Below are 24,060 nucleotides of genomic sequence, written 5' to 3'. Positions count from 1 at the left end.
GCCCATAACCAAGTGGTTTTTGTGGCTTTTCCTAAAAACGTGTTAACCTCGGGGCTCCACTACATAAGAAATGTAACATATCAGTTGTTTGCAGAAATGCCAATATTTTTTCTGGCAATTGGGTAACCGAATTTGCTATTTCTGAAATTTTAACTGACTCCTCTGGCCTCCTTTTCTTTTCTATCTTTCTGTGAGTTTCTTACTGACGTGTCAGCTCTTAATTGTACGCTGTTTAGTCAGTTAACGCAGGAAAAAACAGGATAAGGAAACTGCCAGGACGCTGTAGCACTACCTGAGTGTGATGGGAGCTTCTTAAAGTGGCGAGCGCCGCCTTGTATCCTCCAGTTTTCTGTCGTGTTCCCTCGAGTTACAATGCCTCGCAATTTCCCTGTGGCTGATTTAAATTTTTTGCTCACTCTGCTGTCGAGCTCAAACACACATTTCCTTACAAACACACGCGGATAAATAGGCTGTGGGATTTGGAAGCGAGGGCGAGTGACGGCGCCTGAATCTGGAGATCTGTTGGTCCTCCATCTGCGCAGGAGGGAGAGCGAGGGAGCGAGCGAGCGAGCATTAGTGATTGGCAGGAGATGTGACACAGCTGAATGACATCTGGTCCCAGTCTTTAACACGAGGAGCTGCAGAGCTGAGAGGCTTCAATTACACCAATGAGCATTCAATTAGACGCAGCCAACGCCAGCCTGGTGCAGCCCAGTGCTGCCATACAGGCTGCGTGGAGCGCACACACACACGTACACATGCATCCTCGCACACATATGTGCTCACAGCGGCTCACACACTCACGTACCATCTGCACAGCCCGGATACTCCGACTCTGATGTGGAAAGTATTTGTCTCGTACTGTCTCTCTTTCTTTGCCTCCTCTCTCTTCGTGCGGCTTCATCTCGACTTTATTCCCCTCTAACCCGGTTATTTTTACATCCCGCGCCTTTTGTCCTTACGACTGTCTTCAAAATGTACGTTCAATGAGGGAGATAACCTTTGACAGACGCGAGGAAGAAATGAGGTGGAGCTGCTTTGAGTAGACGGGGAAGAAAAAAGAGGCAGCAGAGAGAGGGTGTGGAGTCGTCTCTGTCATGAGGCAAAAAACGAGAATAAAGCGAGGTGAGGAAAAGATAGAAGAGAGGAAAAGGAAAAAGGAAATGGCAAGTAAGGAGTTGGGAATTGGACAGGAAGGAAAGAAATAAAATGAAAGAGGGAGAAAAAAGGAAGAATGGAAGAGGAGGAAAGGGGGAGGAAAAGGAAAGGAAATAAAAGAAACCAGATGGGAAAAGCAGGGGGTCAAAGAAAAGGAAACGGAGAAAAGAGAAGGAAATTAAGAGGAATTAGGTATGGAGGTTATGCATTATGGAAAGAAGGCAATAAAGCAAAAGAGAAAAAAGAAAAAAACTAAAAACACAAAAAGAAAAGCAAACAAATTGAAATAAAATGGAAAATGTCCGGAAGTCTTTTCCCTAGACTTTTTTTTACTTAATTACTAATTTCTTGTAATTTGTAGAACATTTCTTATCAAGTTGCTCAGTGGCTTTTTTTTTGCACCAATTTGCTCAGTGTCTAAAGGGTTAAATACTTGTTAAAGGCATCTGAACGCAGCACAAGAAAAGCGATGTCACTCCAGGCCTCAAAGAGTTAAGTAAGGAAAGAGAAAACAGAGTAGAAGAGGGGAAAACAAAGGGAAGAAATCGAAAAGGAAAAAGAGCAGGTAGAAGGACAGAGCGGTGAAAGTGAGGGGAAGGACAGAGCGGTGAAGGACAGAGCGGTGAAGGACAGAGCGGTGATGGACAGAGCGGTGAAGGACAGAGCGGTAAAGGACAGAGCGTTGAGGGACAGAGCGGTGATGGACAGAGCGGTGAAGGACAGAGCGGTAAAGGACAGAGCAGTAAAGGACAGAGCAGTGAAAGTGAGGTGAAGGACAGAGCAGTGAAAGTGAGGTGAAGGACAGAGCAGTGAAAGTGAGGTGAAGGACAGAGCGGTAAAGGACAGAGCGTTGAGGGACAGAGCGGTGATGGACAGAGCGGTGAAGGACAGAGCGGTAAAGGACAGAGCAGTAAAGGACAGAGCAGTGAAAGTGAGGTGAAGGACAGAGCAGTGAAAGTGAGGTGAAGGACCGAGCGGCGAAGGACAGAGTGGTGAGGGACAGAGCGGTAAAGGACAGAGCAGTGAAGGACAGAGCAGTGAAGGACAGAGCAGTGAAAGTGAGGTGAAGGACAGAGCGGTGAAGGATAGAGTGGTGAGGGACAGAGCGGTGAAGGACAGAGCGGTGAAAGTGAGGTGAAGGACAGAGCGGTGAAGGACAGAGCAGTGAAAGTGAGGTGAAGGACATAAAAACAGCAGAGCGGCTCTCCTCCTCTACAGTAACTATTTGTTTGCCCTGTAAACAAAGTGAAGTGGTATTAAACCTTAAAATGTTGCTGTGGGCCGATCCGAGCGTCTGCGCCTAAACTCGTCCTCTCAGCCGCTTTCCGAACTCTGCGAGGGGGAAAAGGCCGTCCAAATAAAAACACTCTTTCTATTATAATAAAGAGCCGTGAAGAGGAGCTCGCACAAACGGCTCTCTGCAGAGAACGAGTCCGCGTGAGCCGCTGATTCGGCCTCTCGTCTCGCTCACGCGGTGCATTTTGAGGACAAAACGCGCGGTCTGAATTAGTGCGAGATTCAGCGTCAAGCTGTCGAAGGAACGACAGCGCCGTTCTGTTTTATTCCCACCTCGTGTAGAAATAGAAATCCATTTTAGCTTTTGATGTTTTGCAGAAAATTGGAGAATCGCTCTGAAAACAAGATTGTTTTTTGCTTCGCTCGTACGTAAACACAGATGAGTTTAAAACTAAGACAGTCACAAGTCAACACGCTCATTACTGCAGAAACACTTCCTGCCGCAGCAGCTCCACACTGAAAAATAACAGAAACTGGCCTTTTTTAAACATATAATTAACCCTTTGATACCCGAGCAAACTGGCTTTATTTCTTTCAAAAACAATAAAAGGGGGCAACGAGCATAAGAAAGAAAAAAAAGCCCAAAAACAACAAAAAAGTGGTAAAAATTACAAGAAAATAACCTCAAAATAAGCAAAAAATCAAATTAAAAAAGGAAAAAAGAAGAAAAAAATGACCTAAAAAGTGCTAAAAAAAATTACTTTTTCTCTGCAAAGTAATTTTAAATGTATAACTAAGAGAATCATAATTATAGTTTTCTGGAGATTTTCCTTGTTTTTTAGACACTAATTTCCAGATAATTTTCTTGAAGTTTGCAGTTGGACATTTTTTGCGAAGTTCCTTATTATGTTTTTAGAGAAATCAAACCAATATTTTCAGATTTCAGAGGTTTAAATGTTTTAACTTGCTCTGCTCAGGGGCCACTTTTACAAAATGACCGGAGGCCAGGGGCCAGTCACAGCAGCCACGTACATGTTCCAAGGATTTTAGGACTTTTCTAAGATTTTAGGACATTTCTAGGATTTTGGGACATTTCTAAGAGTTTAGAACATTTCTGGAATTTTAGGACCTTTGTGGGATTTTAGGACATTTAAAGGATTTTAGGACATTAGGGTCTTATCTAGCACCTCTGTTGGGGGTGTGGGGGATCCTCCACTGTCACTTTTTTTGATCCACAAGCTCTGTTCTGATGCTGTTTTATGTTCTCTGAGACTAAAATAACAAAAACTTTTCTCAGTGTGACTCACTTTATTTTTATTATAAATTAAAAAATTGTTGGGGGGGCCACCCTGCACCGTGTTGTGGAGCCAGATTTGGCCTGTGGTCCATATTTTGAGTATCACTGTGTTGGTAAAAGGCGTCTGAATGCAGCACGATAAAACCGATGTGGTGTTAAACGGTTAACCAATCAGAAGTGTGAATCCCGGTGATGAATCCAGCCATCTGTTGTCATCGGCTGCGTTCAGTTTCGGTTGTCTGGGTGAAGGATTTCTGAAACCATCCACCACAGTGTCAGACGGGATGGATCCTCTTCATGGTGTCCTGTTTGTGTGTGTGTCTCTTTGTGTGCGTGTGTGTGTGTTTGTGTGAGTGCGTGTGTGTGTGTGTGTGTGTGTGTGTGTATTCCCATGGTACTGTATATACACGCAGACTGTATATACGACACATACACCTCACATTGACAGTGTCCGCCCTGTAACGAGCTCATGAGTGAGAGGAAGCTGCTCTGTGGTAAGACGGACGCCTGCTCTGATGACTGATGCTGTTTCTGCTTCATGAGGTTTCGCCTCATAATCTTCTCACACTCGCATAAACACACACACACATTTACGCAGTGAGGTCAGAGGTTTAGTTGTACTCACAGAAGGTGTTTTATAGCTTTTGCTTCACCGTCATTTGGGTGTCGGCAGGTAGTCATTAATTGTGGTTAAGTACAGGCCTGTATGTTAATGCCAGCGAGCGGATCATCGGTGAGGAGAGCGCAGCCTGCAGGCGTCCTCGACCACACTGTGACCGCTCACACCGGCACCGTTTCATGTTTTTGAAAAGCCAAAAGTCTCAATCATGTGCAACTCCGACAAGAGCCTGACTGATACCCGCAGCTTAGTCAGAATGATATGTATTTTACTGAAAATTTGGTCACACTGCAGTTGCTCTTATTCAAATAGATGCTTTTATATTTAAGAGAGTTTATGAGAAATAGATAAATGAGAAGTATTTTTAAAAGTAATAGTAATAATAATGTGTGTATTATGCTAGAAAACAAAATATATGTAAAGAGAAAATAGAAAACATAATTCTTTTTTTTAATGCATAAGTATGTGCAACAAACTAATATTCTATATTTTATAAGCAAAGTGTAAAATGGGATTATAAAGAAAATAAAATTGTAGTTTTGTTTTTTTTTTAATTAAATGAATACATAAAAATGTCAAGAATTTGAATCTATTATATAAAAAATAAAAATAAGAGAAAGAAAAAATTCAAAGAAATTGCATAAATTAAAAGAATGAATTGCCAAGACATTGGACATATTATTTAAAAAAAACATGCCAAGAAATATATAATATGTAGTAGATCTCGCTACTATAAAAAGTTAAAAGAATTGGAGTCTATCAAAAAAAAAAAAAGATTTTTTTGATGCAAAAAGCAAATATCCACAAATATGTCCATATCTGATTTGATTTTATTTTATTTTTTGGATTATTTGACAAGGTTCAAACTCAGATAGAAAAGTAATAAATTATCCAGAGTTCGCCTGAGATGCTTATATTCATCAGTTATCCGCAGACAGATGTTGAAAAAGCACCTTTAAGCATCTTTTATGCTCTTAAATTTTAATATCGGCCTCTAAAGTCCCGCATCAGTCAGGCTCTTATCGTGACCCAGGATTTTAAATATGTAGATTTTTACTCCTCACTTTGACTTTTGTTTATATGAACACAACTTAGCGGAGAAAAAAAAAGGAGCTTTAGTTGAATCTCAAGTGATATAATTGGCAAAAAAACCAAACAAAGCCTGGATAACTCGACCAGGAAAGTTCTCCTGTATTTTTCGAGTCTTCTCCGCTGAGCTTTCCTTCGACTGAAAAATATAAGTTGAAGTAAATCGGTGAGATAATTTCTGGCTCCGGAGCAGCTCCGCCTCAGAGAGACGCAGCAAACCTAAACACTGAAACAGCTGCTCTCTCTCATGCAAACACGCCTGGGACTTATTAGCAAAATCAGCTGCTGTAGTTTCTCTTCACACGCCGCAAGTCTTCAGAGCGCAGAGAGACGCTGCTGCAGGGATACTCAACTTACTTTGCTCAGGGGCCACTTTTACAGCGAGACATGAGGCCAGGGGCCACTTTTACAGAGAGACAGGAGGCCAGGGGCCACTTTTACAAAGAGACAGGAGGCCAGGGGCCACTTTTACAGAGAGACAGGAGGCCAGGGGCCACTTTACAAAGAGACAGGAGGCCAGGGGCCACTTTTACAAAGAGACAGGAGGCCAGGGGCCACTTTACAGAGAGACAGGAGGCCAGGGGCCACTTTTACAGAGAGACAGGAGGCCAGGGGCCACTTTTACAAAGAGACAGGAGGCCAGGGGCCACTTTACAAAGAGACAGGAGGCCAGGGGCCACTTTTACAGAGAGACAGGAGGCCAGGGGCCAACAGCGGCAGATACAAACTTAAACTTAAACTTAAACTAGATTTTAGGACATTTCTCCGTAAGTTGAGTATCACTGCACTGTAGAGCAGAGAACAGCAGGATCACATAAACTCAGTGCAGCAGGACACCCACACTCTCTGTTGTTCATGTCCACCTGGGGACACCAGCTCGTGTCCAGTCCTGTCCTCTGGTGCTCTGTCCCGGTCCAGCCAGGCGACGCCGCCTCGCCTCAGCCTCGCTCCCCAGGTTTGACACCACCCTCTCTGGCTCCTCTCTCCAGGTATGAGTGCTCTGCAGTTGCAGAACCTGGCCACTTTAGCAGCGGCAGCGGCGGCGGCCCAAAACTCGGCCAGTCCCTCCACCGCAAACCCCCTGTCCACCAACGCCGCCTCCTTGGGAGCGTTGGCCAGCCCAGGTAACACCACTCAGGTCGGGGGGTCCGACGCCGGGGGGGGTGGGGGGCAACGCCTGCCTTCGTCCTCCGCTCTCCACCGTTACCATTACCAGTGTTGTCGCCCCATGAACCCCGGCACTCCACCGCCATCACTGACACCATCAGCCCGTCACCGACACGCCTCCATCGCTCAGCCCTCCGTCAGTGTTGTCGACCTTCTCTCTGGCACATTCCCATGGTGTGTGTATCCACCGTCTCCGCCTCTCAGGCCTCCATCTTCACACCGAAACCATGCTGTTGTTGTCGATGCGCTGCGTCCTCCTTGTCTCTGAACGGCCACGCCATCCCGTCATACGCGCACTGTATCTGTGTGTGCGTGTGCATGTCTGTGTGTGTCATGTGCTCGTCACGTCTTTTACTCGGAGTGATTTCTGTGTTTGTGCCTAACATCACCAGCTCCGACACCCACGCAGCAACTTTAGGGCGTTTTTTTCCGGCGGTCAGGTGTTGTTTGTACACATGGGCGGATTATGAGACGAAGGGCCCCTGGGCACCGATATGCAAAAGGCCCCACCACCTCTCCCACACAGTTGTTGTTGTTTGGCCTTTTTTTTGGTTTTATGTCTTTTTGTAGTCGTTTTGGGTTTTTTTTTTAGGTCATGTTGTGTCTCTTTGGGGCATTTTTGTGTTGTTGTTTTGGTCATTAGGGGTGTGATTTTGTCCATTTTTGTGTATATTTAAATGTTTAATTTCTTTTTGTAGTCGTCTTGTGTCGCTTCTGGTCGTTTTATGCGTCTTTGGGGCATTTTGTGTCTCTTTGTAATCATTTTCTGTGTGTGTATTTAGATGTTTTAGTCTGTAGTCATTTTGTGTCTCTGAGGTCATTTTTTGGCGCTTCTGTTCATTTTATGTGTCTTTTGGGCGTTTGGGGTCTTTTTTCTGCGGATGGTCTCTTTGATGTCATTTTATGTGTCTTTTGGGTGATGTGTCATTTTTTTGTTTCTATATGAAGTCCTTTTTTGTTGTTTGTGATTATTTTGTCTCCTTTGTTCATTTTGTGTACCTTTAGTCTCTCTTGATGGTTTTGGCCACTTTGAAGTAATTTTGTGCATTTTTGGTTGATTTATGTCTCTTTTTAGTCATTTTCCGTCTCTTTGGGTTAATATTGTGTCTATTTTGGTAGTTTTGTGTGTCTTTGTAGTCATTTGTATCTCTTTGAGGTTGTTTTGTATCTTTTAGAGATCATTTTGTGTCAGTGTTTTGCAGCTTTGTATCATTTTTGGTCATTTTGTTGTTTTTTTGGGGGGTTTTTTTTGTCATTTTTTGAGTCTTTGAAGTGTTTTTGTGTCTTTTTTAATCGTTTTATGTCTCGTGGCTGTTTATTTCCTTGTAGTTATCATTTTGAGTGTCTCCATAATCGATAGAGGTCACAGATTACGGGGGGGGCCTCTGATACTTTGGGCCCCGGGGCCCCTGGCCCTTTAGGCCCGCTCAGTAATCCATCCATGTTTGCACCTTTATGTTTTGGTGTTTTGTGTCTACTCGTGACTCGGGGGGTTAAAACTTGCAGGTTGATGTGTGAACTCGGCTCAGGTTAAATATGGCCACCTTCAGCTTCTCTCCTTTTTTCCTCCTCCTCCTCCTCCTCCCCCTCCTCCTCCTCCTCCTCCTCCTCTCCTTGTGTTCCTCCTCGTTGCCCTCGTCTTTTGCTGCTGCCCTCCTTTTGACAAGCTCCCTGTTTCTGCTCCATCATTCTCCCCTTTCATGTCGGCTCGGCCTCGCTCCAGCAGCCGTGGTTTTGCTGTCTCTTTTGGAGCGCGCTCCCAACAGAGCATGAATATGAAAAGCCCCCCCCTTCATCGCTCACCCCTCATCTTCCCCTCTTCTTCCTCCCCGCGCCGCTTCCATCCCACTTCCTGCCTCCACCGAGCCGGTTTGGCGTGAATGTCCGCTCCCGTCTTCCTCTCCTCTCTCGCTCTCTCCATGCTCCTCTTTTATTGCAGCTTCTCTTTCTGACTGAATGAAAGTCGGTCCAACCTTGAATCGTACGCGCTCAGGAGCCGCTCAGTGTGAGCGAGCGGCGCTGTACGCTGCATGTGTCAATGATATCCAAAAACGTCACGCCCGTTTGATAAATATAGACAATTCTGCATGGAGACAGGCCGGCACGCATTTGTTGTTTTTGCACCAACGTTCGCTCCATTTCTTAGCGGCACTCCTGCTTTTGCTTTGATGAGATCAAGGATGAACCAACAGATTCAAATCTTCTCTGTCTGAAAAAAAAACGGAGCAAGGTTGCGAGCTTTGTGCACCATAATTCCCGCCATCTCACCCACCGACGCAGCAGCTCATGTATGGCACACATTTCACATCAGTGTGCGTCCAGGTGTATGTGTGCGTGAGTTTGTGTCCACTGTGTTGAACTGTGTGTGTGTGTGTGTGTGTTTGTGTGTGTGTGTGTGTGTGTGTTTTGGTGTCTGTGACGTCGTGATTTAAACTCAGCTGTTCTTGAGGAAAAGTCTGTGAATAATACAAAAGAACTAGAACTAGAAACTAGAAAAACGTGCGATCTTGTCAGCAGAAAGAGTCTCCTCAGTGTGCTGCTGCCTTTCTGTACGTGTGTGTGCTTTTTTTTTGGATGGTCCTTGTGTTTTTTGGTTTTTTTTCAATGCAATGCAGCAATTCACCAACTCACCTGCTTCTGTGAAAATCTGAAAAACAAACCACACAGCTGTCTTCTTTTAAAGCAGGGATACTCAACAGGCTTTACCTGGGGGCCACTTTTACAAAATGACAAGAGGCCAGGGGCCACTCGCAGCTGCCCCATACATGTGTCTAGGATTTTAGGACATCTTAAGAATATTGTACGTTTCTCGGTCGAGGGTGTGGGGGATCCTCCACTGGCACTTTTTTGATCAACAAGCTTTACGTTGATGCTGTTTTATGCACTCTGACACCTAATAGATACTAAAAGTACAAAAACAATTCCCTGAGTGAATCACTTTATCAGGGGCCAAATCTGGCACCCTGTTGGGCCAGATTTGGCCCACGGGCCGTAAGTTGAGTATCACTGTTTTAATTATAGATCTGTTTTCATCATGAAGTTTTGTACATGCGGTTTAGAAACATAGGTTCAAGGTGCCGCCGTTTTAGCTTAATTAAAGGTGATATGTGTAATAATTTTAAACGTTTTTAAACTCAGCTGAGACATTTTATCAACAGAGTGAGATCACTGCGGAGACAGCTGCTCGCCGCGAGGTCACATTTCCCTTGAACTCGTGTCGTTTTCTGTGTTCACACTGGCTCTGTTTGAATGATGAGCACATTGTGAAGTGATTTCTCCCGTGGCCCTCCAACATTCATCATCAGAAGGCTTTAACTCTGCCTCCACTGCAAGAACACAATGCCCGAATCCTGCAAATCTCTCCTAACAAATCGGACCAATCTCGGAAACTGAAAAGCGCTGCACAACCTCTGCCAAGGCTGCACCTCACGTCTGCATTGTTGCATTTGAATAATGAAGTGTTAGGTTTTTAATCTGCACCTGCATTTAACAAACACCAGAAGATACTGTTGGCATTGTACGATTCTGCAGCCCACAGATGTGTCACGTCTGTAAGTTATTCTGGACATGTTGAAACATTATCATATGGTCAGTTTTCGGCACAAAAAGCACTTGGTTATGGTTAGGAAAAGATTACTTTTTAGTTCAAAATACCTAGTTTTGGCGGCACAATACCAGCTGGAAACACAGTCATGTCAAAACTGACTGCTTCTCGTGCTGCCATCCTGGCAGGAAACGCTGATGTCTAAGTGAAAAACTTAAAACAAAACCGCTGTTCGTACAGCTCTTTTGGCAGAAAATGCGTTAAGAGTTGGTAAATACTGACCATTTCTTGATGTCTTTTTTATATCCAGGCAAAAAAAGCAGAGACATTTTGGTAAAATGAACTGCTTCCCGTGCTACTGTACCAGCAGGAAATGCAGCGATGTGCCAGTAAAAAACACCACTTTCCACATCACTCTCCTGGCAGAAAATGCAGCAATGTGTTGGTTAAAAAAAAAAATCTGGCACTATCCCTGCTGGAAAAACAGCAGCGTGCTTAAAAAGCAGCTGGAAAGACAGCGATTAATCGCTTAACCTTTTGAAATCTGAGTAAATTAGCATGATTTTATAAAAACATTTCACCTGAAAATAAGCACAAAAGAACAAAAAAAAAATTATATTAAATGACATGGCACATTTTTTTTCTATAAAATAATTTTAAATTAAATATATAGAAACCTTTTACTTATTTCGTCTTTAATTTCCGCAGCACAGGAAAACCCGATGTCGATCCACGTTTCAAAGGGTTAAAAAACAGATCAGTTCTTTTGTTTGTTTGTATTGAGCAGTGATCTGCTGCCCTCCTCCTCTTCCTCCTCCTCCTCCTCCTCCTCCTCCTCCTCCCCTTCATTCTCCTCCTCTTCCTCCTCCTCTTCCTCTTCCTCCTCCTCCTCCCCCTTCATTCTCCTCCTCCCCCTCCTCCTCCCCCTTCATTCTCCTCCTCTTCCTCCTCCTCCTCCTCCCCTTCATTCTCCTCCTCCTCCTCCTCCTCCTCCCCTTCATTCTCCTCCTCTTCCTCCTCCTCTTCCTCTTCCTCCTCCTCCCCTTCATCTCCTCCTCCCCCCTCCTCCTCCCCTTCATTCTCCTCCTCTTCCTCCTCCTCCTCCTCCTCCTCCTCCTCCTCCTCCTCCTCCCCCCTTCATTCTCCTCCTCCTCCTCCTCCTCCTCCCCTTCATTCTCCTCCTCTTCCTCCTCCTCTTCCTCTTCCTCCTCCTCCCCTTCATTCTCCTCCTCCCCCCCTTCTCCTCCTCCTCCTCCTCCTCCTCCTCCTCCTCCTCCCCTTCATTCTCCTCCTCCCCCTCCTCCTCCTCCTCCTCCTCCTCCTCCTCCCTTCATTCTCCTCCTCCTCCTCCCTCTGACAGAGTCAGTGTGCATATTTATGGTTAATAGAAACCTGCAATGGCAACGTTTTCTTCTGTTAATTTTAGTTTGAGGAATGAGGCAGTTTTGGTGTTTGATATCAGGATTTCCAGAAAAAGTCGTGTCAGACTGTTGACCGCTGATTTATGGATATTAAACTTCCTAAATACCATCAAAGCACTCGTCTCCTAAAGTTTGTTTCACTGTCACGGTGAAGCTTTCAACAAATTTGGGAACTATTAATGGAATCAAATCCAAAATTACGGCTTTTTTTGGAGTAAGTGAACATAATTTGGCCCGAATGTGGTCGATATTGGACTCAACTTGAAGGAGGCGTGCTGAAAAGGAGAGTTTTCCAAAATAAACGTTGGAAAATCTGTTCGGGCTGAAACGGCTGCAGACTTTATTGAATCATCTTCAAAAGAGAGAAAAGTTTTCTTGTCGCAGTTTGATCTAAAAGTTTAAAAGTGGTGCTGCGGTCTCCACAGACAATAATAATAATAAACGCCGATGTTTATGAAAATGTAAATCCAGCGTCCTGCTAACAGAGCAGTGAAAAGAAAACCTCCTCCTCTGAGGTGCAGAGGCAGCCGGTCTTCTCAGCAGTGGTTTCACTCGTTCTCACATTCGAAACGAGGCGAAGTCGTTCTCGTAGCTTCCTCCGGATAAACTCTCTGCGTTTTTAATCTGTTTTAGCAGAAAAGCCTTCACCTCTAACCGAGGAACCTTGCTGAAGCTTGTATAACACATGTGCTTCTTTGTCTCCTGCTCTCCCTCTTCACCTCCGTCCTCATCCCTCCTCTCTCTCTCTTCTTCACTCTCCTCATCCTCCCTCCTCCTCCTCTCCTCCCTCCCCTTCCTCCTCTTGTCTTCCCGCAGCGGCGGGCACCACAGCCAGCTCCAACGCCGGCGCCATGAACTCTCTGACCTCTCTGGGCACCCTGCAGGGCCTGGCAGGCGCAACTGTGGGCCTGAACAACATTAATGCACTAGCAGGTAGCGTCAACAGTGAGTATTCACCCTGCCATCAGCCACTCCACCCTCACCCACACCTCCGCTTCTGACCATCGGCGCCCGACGGCCTCATCGCCGCCACGAGCTGTGAGCCGATGCAGAGAGACGCAGCGTCACAGCGTCACATTAGAGATTTTGGAGGCAAATGCATTTGATTTTCTTTGTAAATTTAGAAAAAAAAACAAAAGAAAAGGAAAATATTTGTAATGAAATCACAGCAAAACCACTTGGATTTTTTTTTTAAATCTTGCAGAATTTGTTCTAAAATACAAGAAAACATCATTTATTTCAAGCCTTTGAAACCTGGATCACGCCTTTCACAGGTATTTAAACCTTTGGACCTTGAGTAAACTGGTTTGATTTTTTCTTTTTCTTCTTCAAAAAATGTGAAAAAATGGCAATGAGCAAATGCAATAAAACTAAAGAAAAATGGCCAGGAAAATTAATGATTATATATTATTATATAGTTATTTTTAAAATTATTTTTAAAATAATATAATTATTCTAAGCACTTTTATTAGGTAATTTCCTTATTTCTGTTTACTGTTTTTTTTTATATTCGTTTTTTGTACTATTTAGTCATTTCTTGCAGGTTTTTTTTCATTAGTTGCTCATTGCTTTCTTGCCATGTTTTTTTTTTTTAAATAAAGCCAGTTTGCTCAAAGGCTGACTCAATACAAAAACACATGCAGTTGTCCAGCTCTAATGTCACCGGCTGCACAAGATGCATCAAATCCACATGAAAATAATTTATCATTTAAGTACAAAGTTTAGGATTAGCTTTTTAATTTGATCATGTGTTGATTTTTGTAGATTTAAAATAATTGCAGATGATAAAATTGTCCCAGTATTTTCCAAAAATGAAATATTTAATAGAAAGATTGAAGAGAGAATAATAAATCAGAAAAAAGGTAATAGATTACATGGAATGAAGTATTTTTACTGCACATTATGTTTGAAGACACACAAACAGTGAGTTTCCTCCGCCGTCTCTCTGCGTCTCAGTTTCACTCCACAGTAAATTGTTTTCACTCTCACTGCCGGCTGCCTCACCGAGTCACCCGGGCCGCAGATATTTCACTCATCCATCCCTCCATCCCTCCATCTCTCCATCTCTCCATCCCTCCATCTCTCCATCCCTCCATCTCTCCATCCCTCCATCCCTCCATCCCTCCATCCCTCCATCCGCTCCTGGTTGTGTCCGGGGTTGTGCTTGCTGTAAGAGTGCTGGCGTGCCGTCCCTCTCTCTCTCACTCTGTCTCTGTCCCTCTCTCTGTGTCTCTCTGTCTCTCTCTCTCTCTGTCTCTGTCTCTGTCTCTCTGTTTCTCTCTCTGTCTCTGTCTCTCTCTGTGTCTCTCTGTCTCTCTGTCTGTCTCTCTCTTTCTCCCTCTCTCTCTCTCTCTCTGTGTCTCTCTCTCTGTCTCTCTCTCTCTCTCTGTCTCTCTCTGTCTCTGTCTCTCTCTCTCTGTCTCTGTCTCTGTCTCTGTCTCTCTCTCTCTCTCTCTCTCTCTGTCTGTCTCTTTGTCTCTTTGTCTCTGTCTCTCTCTCTCTCTCTGTGTCTCTGTCCCTTTCTGTCTCTCTGTCTCTCTCTGTCTCTTTGTCTCTCTCTGTCTCTTTGTCTCTCTGTCTCTTTGTCCCTTTCTGTCTCTCTGTCTCTTTGTCTCTCTCTGTCTCTCTCTGTCTCTTTGTCTCTCTCTGTCTCTCTCTGTCTCTTTGTCTCTCTCTCTGTCTCTCTGTCTCTCTGTCTCCCTGTCTCTCTCTGTCTCTTTGTCTCTCTGTCTCTCTATCTCTTTGTCCCTCTCTGTCTCTCTGTCTTAGCGGTTTCACATCATGTTGTTTTGTTGTTGTCTTTTCTGTCTTTGTTGGATATTTTTGGTCGTAATTCAAATTAAAATTCCAAATACAAAACTAAAGGAGATAAAATTTTGGGAAAAAAATGTAATTATCCGCACTGCTGGGAATAATCAGGCCATAACTAAACTTAAAAAAAGAAAAAATAATAATAATTTCAAATGTGAAAAGATTATTTGACAGTGTAAAGTGACAATAAAAAAGTAAAAATGGAAAAGCTTAAATACTCAAACTGAAATCTTAAATTGTAAAGATTTTTTTAATGTCTGTCGACTCGCTTTGAGGCTAAAGTTTGTATTTTTGGGGAGGAATGAAACAGACAGTTTTATGTCATAGTTTTCACTCAAAATATTCAAATTCAACAATTTTCCTTTAAGAAAGTAAAAAATGTAACAAATTAATAATAAAGTGGCATAATCATCAAATCATCAAAAATGAAGTCGTGTTATGGCAGGAATTTTCCCCAAAACTGGATCCAAAATACAAATTGTGACCCATTTGTTTCAAAAATTACAAAATGTGTCGTGTAATTTTAAATATACATTTGACACGTTTTCTCGCCCCCCAAAAATACCATACATAGCAATTTATATTCCAAAAGTAGCAATTTTTGATAAATGTTGTTTCCCTTGCAAAAGGTACCAAACATGGGCATTCCCAAGCCCAGAATGATTTTTTTAAACATTTCAGTGCACACAAATACAAACTATTCAGACAAAAGTAAAGATTTTCATGCCAAAATAAAACAATTTACCAGTTTTCTTCTGAAGATGGATCGAGTAGGAGGATTTGTGCACACTAGTGTTCATGTTATGATAAAAGGCGTTTGCAGGGGAGGATTTCCTGGATGTATTCTTTGATCCAGAGCAGATAGACGTTTCTTTACACGTGTGAGTTTTATCGGTGTGGTCCTACGGCGGCTGGCGAGCTGCGAGCTGCGCGCTGCGTGTCCTGCCTTTGACCTCTGCGGAGACGGAGCTGGGATCTTAATCAGAGCTGTTATTACAGCAGAGATCCTGTACCAGCGGCCTCCTCCACCACATTATTCTCCTCTGACCTTTCGCTCCGCGGCTGCAGTAGCTGTATCCGCTGTGTAGATCATACACGCGTCTACTCGAGCACACACAGGTACAGAAAAACACACACGCACACACACACACACACACACACACAGAGCTCGTCCTTTCAAACAGAACGGGTCGCTTTCGTTTTGCATCCCATTTTGTCCCGGCGACTCTCTCCGCGTCGCGCCCCCTCCTCATCCATCCATCCGGCCCCTCCTCCTCCTCCTCCACCAACAGCCCTCATTTAAACACATCTAGGCCTTAATTGAATTGCAAAGGTCACCGGTGCAATTATTCCTGAATAAATGAGTGACCTATAATCCAGAGCTCTGCGGTGATAATTTATTTCACTGTGTCTGACGGCGAGGCGACAGGACGCCGAGCCAATGTCAGACCCCCTCAGACAAGTTGCCCTCCGCCGCGATATTAAGCCGTTACAAGCAGCTAATGAGTGTTACTGCTGTGTTCCTTCACTTTTTAAACCAGACTCTCTCTCTCTCACACACACACACACACACACCACACACACACACGCCGCCCGCGCTCCACGTGCCCGTCTGCACCCAGAAAGTGAGACGTCGTGCGCCGGAAAAGCACATCAGAAGTCACAGCTCGCCGTCGATTACAGCAGCTGATTCTTATATTTCTGTATTTCACAACTCAAAGCAGATTAATATATTTTATCCCATAATGCAAACGTATAGCATCTTTTCCTTAAACCCTCTCCGCTTGGTTTTGTTGAAAAATGAAAAAGTATTGAGTTAGGGCACAAATGCTTCTTTTTTTCACCAAAAGGGGGCCAACAGTGTAAATGTGGCCCCTGCAGTCCAGCTCCGCCCCAACACTTCGTGTTGTCATGTCCTCACTCTGGTGTTTTCCATCACGTCTCAGTGTTTTGTGGACATGAGCGTGTCTTTGTGTGTCTTTGTGTGTCTTTGTGCGCGTGCATGTGCGTGCTTCTGATCTGGAGTACACGTGTGTGCAGCTCTGGCTGTCATCAGCTACGCCCATACGCTACTTTACTGTACTTAAAGTAATACTCTGTGTGTCCTGTATTTGCTGTTGTGTTTTGTGCGTCGATACAGTATCAGTGTGTTTTTTGTGTGTGTAAACGTCAGTGTGTGTGTGTGTGTGTGGTGTTTGGTAACAGTTGTGTGAGTTTTTCTGTGTGTGTGTTTGTGTGTGTGTGGTAAAAACACAACCTTCAATGGGAGCGCTAATGAGTAAGTGCACTCTTCTTTCTTTATTGTTGGGTTTTATGTAAAGTTGCTCAAATGCTCTCAGGTATGGCGGCTCTAAACGGAGGCCTGGGCGGCGCAGGGCTTACCAACGGGACGGCGGGCACCATGGACGCGCTGACGCAGGCTTACTCAGGGATCCAGCAGTACGCCGCCGCAGCGCTGCCCACCCTCTACAGCCAGTCCCTGCTGCAGCAGCAAGGGGCCGCCGGCAGCCAGAAAGAGGGTCAGTAGCCCGGGGCCAGTCTGAGTGCACATCACTGCGGCTCGGTGGGAGTCAGACTTCAGAGCTTTTACGGCAGGAGGTTTTATTCTGTAGAGACAACGTGAGACATTTCACCAGCTAAGAGCTTCAGTGACCGTAGTCGAGATAAAACGTCACAAATTAAGCCCTAAAGTCAAGTGCATCCCACAGACAGACAGTGTTACAGTGATGATGTGTGCATGAAATATGTAAACAAACCTTTTTAGAGAGAGCGAGACTCGAACTAACCTAGATTTTTTTCTTTTTTTTCAATGCACCAAAAGTTTTCTGCTGCAAAAAGAAAATTTTTGTTGATTTTTATGCTACAAACACATTTGACCATTTTCTTTACTAAAAATATTTAAATGTCTTTAAAAAATTGGAAATTGTGAGGAAAAAAATTACAGATTAACTTTTGAATAAGTAAAAAAAAATATAGGGCTGCTTTTGCTGAGATTTGTGGCATTTGCGTATTTATCTTATCTTAACCTATTTTTTTTTTTAATATTTTCAATTTTTCATGGAAATAGTGAGCTATAAATGTCTGATACACATTAAATAAGTATAATTTAAATTTAATTTTATTAAAATGTGGACCAAAGTAATTTTATGCCATTTTCAGCTATAAAATCACACATTTAACCCACAAAAATTAGGAATTCACAGTTATCTCAGTCTTATTTTGAAGTGACCTAATATTAATTTTGTAACACAAAATATTAAATTTACAGTATATATGTTTAGGTGAAAGATATTAGGTGTTTTTATTAGGATTTTATATGTAATTTAGTTATAATGTGGAAAGAAAATTGAGATGCTGATCAGTCTCCGTATCAGCGCTGCTGCAAAGTGCTACCTCCACACAGAACCTGAAGCGAAATGTTCCCCGAAGCTTTTAACAACAGCGTTGAATACAAAGCAGATGATGAAATGTCTCGTAAAACAAATGGAGCCGTGTTTGTTTGTCCACTACTCATCTCTGCTGCCGACAAAGACACATTTGTAAAGATGCTTTTCTTCCTTTGACAGTCCGTCCTGGAGTTCAAAACCCTCCGCGGAGACAAAGACGTGACAGATATGTGGCTCCCTCCCGGCTTCGTTTAGCAGCGGAGAGCATTTTTAATGATTCGGAGATCTATTGGGATTAGGATGTGTGATAGAAGGACGGGGGGAGGCGACCTTTGACCCCTCTTAAGAGAGACGGCATGCTGCTGAAAGAATGAATGAATCAAAAGCAGAAAAAAGCCGCTTTTGTCAGTGAAAATATTGTTATTAAATGAAAACCAGAAGCACTCATCTTTGTTTAACGTTAAATACAATCACAGAAATGTTGTTTAAAAGCAATAACAAACTCAAGGTCGTGCGATATTGTGCTAAGCGGTGTGCTTTGGCTCCGTTCCTATGACGACAGCACAGCGGTTTGCCACAATGCAAACGCTCCCTCCTTTGCAGGAATGAAAAAGCCGCCGTGACCTCACACCCGCTCTGCATCTCGCCCGCCAGGTCCCGAAGGCGCCAACCTGTTCATCTACCACCTGCCCCAGGAGTTCGGAGACCAGGACATACTGCAGATGTTCATGCCTTTCGGAAACGTGGTCTCTGCCAAAGTCTTCATCGACAAACAGACAAACCTTAGCAAGTGCTTCGGTGAGGCGGCAGTGTGTGTGTGTGTGTGTGTGCGCGCGCGCGTGTGTGTGTGTGTTACACGCCTGCAGTTATCTTTCCTTTTTCTTTACTCGCTGTGACCCAGTTCAGGCTGATTTATATGCTGTAGGATTCAGCAACATTTCACCAACATTTTATTTCAATTAAAATCCAAATGCAGCTGACGTAACTGACTAAACTCTATATCATCTCCAAAGTTAGGACGAAAATCCAGAAAACAGGAAAATTCAGTAAAATCGTTATTGATGTCTACGGAGGCCAAGAACGGCCGAGCTTGCAAGTACTTTTTTAATTATCTCAAGATCACAAGTTAATTATTACAACTACAGCATAAAAAAATAACCACAGGCAAAGGCGTTTTTGGCCTCCATATATGACGACTCAAAGTCAAATTTCTAGTGAACATTTACCCTCAAGTATATTTTTCAGTGCGGTCATCTCAAAATCATGAATTTATTACAACTTTCTTCCTGGAAATTTACTAGTTTAATCATGCAATGTCAAAGCTTTGTTTTATAAATTCATGAATTTAATGTCGTGACTTTTTTCTCATAAATCTACTACTTTATTCCAAATATAATAACATTTTTCCTGTAAATTTACGTAATTGATAATGTAATACAACTTTTTTTCTTATACATTTACAAATTTAATCTTGTAATATTATGACTTTATTCTTAAAATCTCAGATTTTTTTAACATAACCCTCCTTCGAACTCGGCCACATTTATGAAAGCTGTTAAAATGGGACAGGCCTCGTTGTCCACAAACTGGGACAACAAAGGACTAAACTTCCACCTGATTTTATTTTTATTTAAAAGCTCCAAATCCAGAGTGAAATGTATTGAAGTGTACTGTAGACTTTGGTGTGCCGAGCATTTGTCCATGTTGACAACAAAACCTAAATATAATGCATCTGCACTCCTCTTGTAACAACTCAGGGAAACAGAAATAAATCAAGCATGGCTCCGGGAAGCAGCAGCACACAAACGAACAGCAGAGTCAAAAAAAATGGATGGTGAGGATGGATGTGAGACAAGCGAGACGAGGAGTTTACTGTCAGTTTTGGAGGTTGCAGACATTACGAGAGCAAGTGAAGTGTGCACAGAGATGACTTTGTGAGAGACAGCGAAAACATAAAACACAACACAGCTTCACTCTGTCTGCTCCAAAACCTTTATTTTGACATTTTGACCAGCAGTGACCTTTGGCAAATTGTTGGTCAAAACGTTAGTTTTAGGGCCGTTTTATTGTATTTTTGCTGTATATTTTTTCAGCATTCAGAGTATTTATGTCAGGATTTTGCTCATTTTTCATGCTTTACATTGAAAGTGTCACATCCCCTTATTTGCTTTACTATTACTGTGTATATATATAACATTTTACTCAGCCTTATTCTTTCATTATTTTCTAGATGCAACAACCCAGCTCCCCTTTGGGAGTCATTAAATTTTAATCTTTTCTTATCGTGTGCCAGGGGTGTATTTAAATTTAGATGTAAACCAGATAAATCACATCTTGAGACTCAGAAACATGGCCGGGGTGCCTCTCGTAGTATTTAAACATCGGTTTATTATTACACATTAATTTTGAGATGAGTGTAGATAAATAAACCAGAGCCATCGTGCAGGTGCTTTAGTTTCTGCCTGTATTTTATATTTAGTGAGTTTGGAAGGAAATCTGCTGCATTACGGCACAAAACAAAGAGAAAAGGCATGAGAACATTTCATCAACAGAGCTTAAAGTTGTTTTGGGAAACTTTTTGGCTTTAAGAGATATTAAAATTACAACTGACGAGATAAAAAATTAAATTTATTTCTGACCTCATTTACCTTAGGCCTATTAGCATTAGCATACACGACAGACTCTGGTGAAAACAGCCTGTTTGCTAGCTATATTAGCCAACAGGTTAGCAAACCCACTGGTGTCACGGGCTAACAAGGTCAGCCTGCTGGCTAACTATATTAGCCAACAGCTTAGCAAGCAATCTGTCATCACCAGCTAAAAGGGTAGCCTGGCTGCTAGCTATTTTAGCCAACAGGTTAGCATGTAGGGTGTTGTCACAGGCTAACAAGGGCAGCCTGCTGCCTAGCTATATTAGCCAACATGGTAGCGAGCAGTCTGTCCTCACAGGTTAGTGAGGACAGCCTTCTTGCTAACTGTATTAGCCAACAGATTAGCAAGAGGACTGTTGTCACAGGCTAGCTCTATTAGCCAGCATGCTAGCTTTATTAGTCAACATGTTAGCAAGAAGCCTGTCCTTATAGGCTAGCAAGGGTGGCCTTCTTGCTAATTATATTAGCCAATATCAAGGGCAGCCTGCTGGCTAAATGCCAACAGGTTAGCAAGCAGGCCATATTAGCTAACTTACAAGCAGCTTTTAAAATTTCCACTGTAACGCTAGATTTACAGTAGATGAATGAAAGTGTAGTTTAAAATAGCTATTTGTTGTGTTTAACATCTTTTTAGCAATTTGCTAACCCGTGAAACCAGATATAATCAGCATATAGCCATTTTTTATCAAGTTAAATTTGTTGTAATATTGCTAATTTGATGGCTTTGTAGATTTGGTCAATTAAGTGGCTCTTTTAGCATATTAGCTTAATAACCGTCTACTATGGCAGGTACACAGCCTAATGCTAACTATTGTAGCTAGCAAGCTTGAAAACGTTACTGTAGCTCGGTCTAGCTGACACTGAGACTTACTAATGAAGCTCTAAAATTACACAAAACAGTCTTTATTAGTTTAACAATAAATTCATGTTTTAAAAATGTTCCCTGTCTAATGCTGGCTGAAAAAAAGGATGAGTAGGTTTTAGAGTGCTCCAGGATCGAGTCCTAAAACCTGGAAATCAGTTAGCATTTCTGCCCCATACGTGTTTTTTTTAAATATTAGGATGTCTCTAGGATTTGGGGGAATTTGTCAGATTTTAAGATGTTTTTGTGATTTTAGGATATTTCTAGGATTTTTGGACATTTTTGGTATGCTAGGACATTTCTAGTTTTTTCGGACGTGTCTCAGATTTTAGGACATTTTTAAGATTTTAGCATGTTTCTAGTATATTAACGAAGTTTCTAGGATTTTAAGGACGTTTCTTGGATTTTAGGACGTTTCTTGGATTGTAGGACATTTCTAGGATTTAATGACATTAGGGACTCTGTGGCAAACAAACATTTCTGATATTTATGCGTTTTGTTCAGCAGAATTTCCACAAATTGACCCTATTTTTAGGATTTTTGGTCTAAATGCACCCACCAGAAGTAAAAGGCTAACATTAGGCTATAAACAAAATACACTACGGTTGCGTAACTTAATGTCGGCACTTTAACGAGGCTATAAAACCGCGTTTGGCATGATGACGTTTTGTAGATTTAGCTGCCTTTTTTAAGACACATGAAAGCTTCAAAGGTCAGTTTATTTATGCATTTTTTGTCACAGAGCAAAACGTGCAAGACAGTTCGTGTTATTTCTGACTTCTTACCAAAAATTCGTCCAAAAAGCCCATTAACTTCGAGACAAAGCAACTGGAGGTGCTGAAACTAATTTCCAGGTTTTAGGATGAATTACTGGGGCGATTTATCCCACATTCTTCTCCTCCATCTCCTTCCTTCTTTCACCACCTTTTTTCTCCTCCGCAGGCTTCGTCAGCTACGACAATCCAGTGTCGGCACAGGCAGCCATCCAGGCCATGAACGGCTTCCAGATCGGCATGAAGCGGCTGAAGGTGCAGCTGAAGCGCTCCAAGAACGACAGCAAACCGTACTGATCTTAGCACTAGGGTCTATCTGCTCCCCATGTTAGCACTGCTAGGGTAAGTCCCCCCTCAAAAAGGTGAAAATGAAAAAAAAAACAGCAAACCGAGCCACGACCTCTCTACACAGGGACTGGGGGAGGGGGTGGGTGAAGGGGAGGGAAGGGAGGGATGTGGGAGGGAGGGGGAGACGACCTACAACCACCCTGAGGGAGACACACGCCTTGTTTTTTTTTCTTGTTTTTCTTGCTTTTTTGAAGATTTTTATGTTAGCCTTCAAGTATTATTATTTATTATTTTTTTGACACACATGAACGCTTCCATTACCGCCATTACTTTGTGCAATTTTTTTTTTTTTTTTTACAATGGAAGGAAGTAGCTATCTTGGGTAGCTTTTTTTAATTGTTTAAAAGTTTTTTTTTAATTTCTCAGTGATTATTTATACATTTTTGAGGACTAGTTACAGCCAGAACCGAGGTACAGAAAAGGAGCCATGATGATTTTTTTATTTTTCTCTCTCTCTCTCTCTCGTTGTGAACCTAACAAAGGGTTCTTTTTTTTTTTTGACGCCGATATGCACATTCGACCTTTGACCTCCGCGGTGTTGGTTGCAGGCCGCCGCTGCTTCTCCGAAAAACCCCTCTATGCCTGCTGGCAACCCGGGAGCAAAGGCTGCAAAACATTAGTGGCCTCTTTACATTATAGTCACAGTTACACTCCACCACCGCAAGAAGAAAAAAAACACACTCCAGCTACGTCTTATTATTTATGTGAAAATAAAGAATTTTTTTATTTCTCAGAAGATGAAAAAAAATAATTAGTAACTACTTTTCTGGGTCAGATCACATTGGTCTTTGTTGTGAAAGGGATATTACAGCGTGTAGAACATTTTCAAAACAACATCCAGAATTTGATGAAGGCTATAATGATAATTCTAATAATAAAAGAGTTTATGGGTTAAGGTGGTTAACTGAGAATACTTGATGTTTGTTGAAAGATTTAAAAAAAAAATTCAAAGTACAGAAAGCCACAGGCCTGTAAATTTTATTTGTAAAAAAAGCAGTTCTATTTTTATACAACATTTTTACTGCCTCAGATGAAAAAAAAAAGGATTTTATTTATTGCCTATCGTTAAGTTATTGGACTCCTATAAAGTATACAGCATCATTAAAGTAGACCCTTGTGGAGAAGTCTCGTGGAATTTTGGGTTCTCCGGTGTTTTTCATGTTTTTTCAGTGCAGAAAACCACGATCACAGCACACTCCGCCGCCATTCGAAACCGCAACCCCCCCTCCGCCCTCCCTGTGTCATCGACTCAGCCACACACTCCTCTGTGCTGTCCATCCGTCCGTCCGTCCATCCATCCATCCATCCATCCACCTCTCCCTCTCCTCACCACTCTCTCCCTCTCTCCATCCGTAGTGGGACTACTTCTTCAAACTGGAAACTCTCGAGCTCATCTTACTTCAAAAAAATCTAGGAAACCGATTGCTTTGATAAGTAAATTTAAGTTTATATTTTTATTTATTTCACATCAGACATCAGAGTTTACTTAAATTTCCGTTGTATTTACTGAATTTTGTGAAGTTGTTGCAACTCAGAAATGACGAGTGAAATTAACTTGTTCTTTGAAAGTTATAGCAACTTAAGTTTGTGAGTAAAGTTCGTCGGATTTAACCCTTTAACATCAGTTTTCGTGTTCTGCGTTCAGACTCTCACATTTAAACCTCTGAAAACGGATAGATTCGATTCGGTTTTTTTCAA

The 24,060-nt window shown here is 42.5% G+C and overlaps 1 protein-coding gene across 5 annotated transcripts in view; it reads left to right on the top strand.

Moving 5' to 3' along the window:
• Nucleotides 1-22,409, top strand: part of celf2 (cugbp, Elav-like family member 2) — a 277,136-nt gene extending 254,727 nt beyond the window's left edge. For all 5 annotated transcript variants that reach the window (XM_042511588.1, XM_042511585.1, XM_042511584.1 and 2 more), the window contains 5 exons: nt 6,389-6,523; nt 12,348-12,476; nt 16,682-16,861; nt 18,383-18,526; nt 22,184-22,409. In XM_042511588.1, coding sequence (XP_042367522.1) covers nt 6,389-6,523; nt 12,348-12,476; nt 16,682-16,861; nt 18,383-18,526; nt 22,184-22,311 — 716 coding nt within the window. In that variant the 3' untranslated portion in view covers nt 22,312-22,409. The remainder of the gene's footprint in view (nt 1-6,388; nt 6,524-12,347; nt 12,477-16,681; nt 16,862-18,382; nt 18,527-22,183) is intronic.
• Nucleotides 22,410-24,060: the final 1,651 nt, after the last annotated feature.

Source organism: Plectropomus leopardus, chromosome 22, assembly GCF_008729295.1.
Source record: "Plectropomus leopardus isolate mb chromosome 22, YSFRI_Pleo_2.0, whole genome shotgun sequence".
Taxonomy (NCBI): domain Eukaryota; kingdom Metazoa; phylum Chordata; class Actinopteri; order Perciformes; family Serranidae; genus Plectropomus; species Plectropomus leopardus.
The sequence above is the reverse complement of the archived record's forward strand: the minus strand, read 5'-3'. Positions and strand labels throughout refer to the sequence as shown.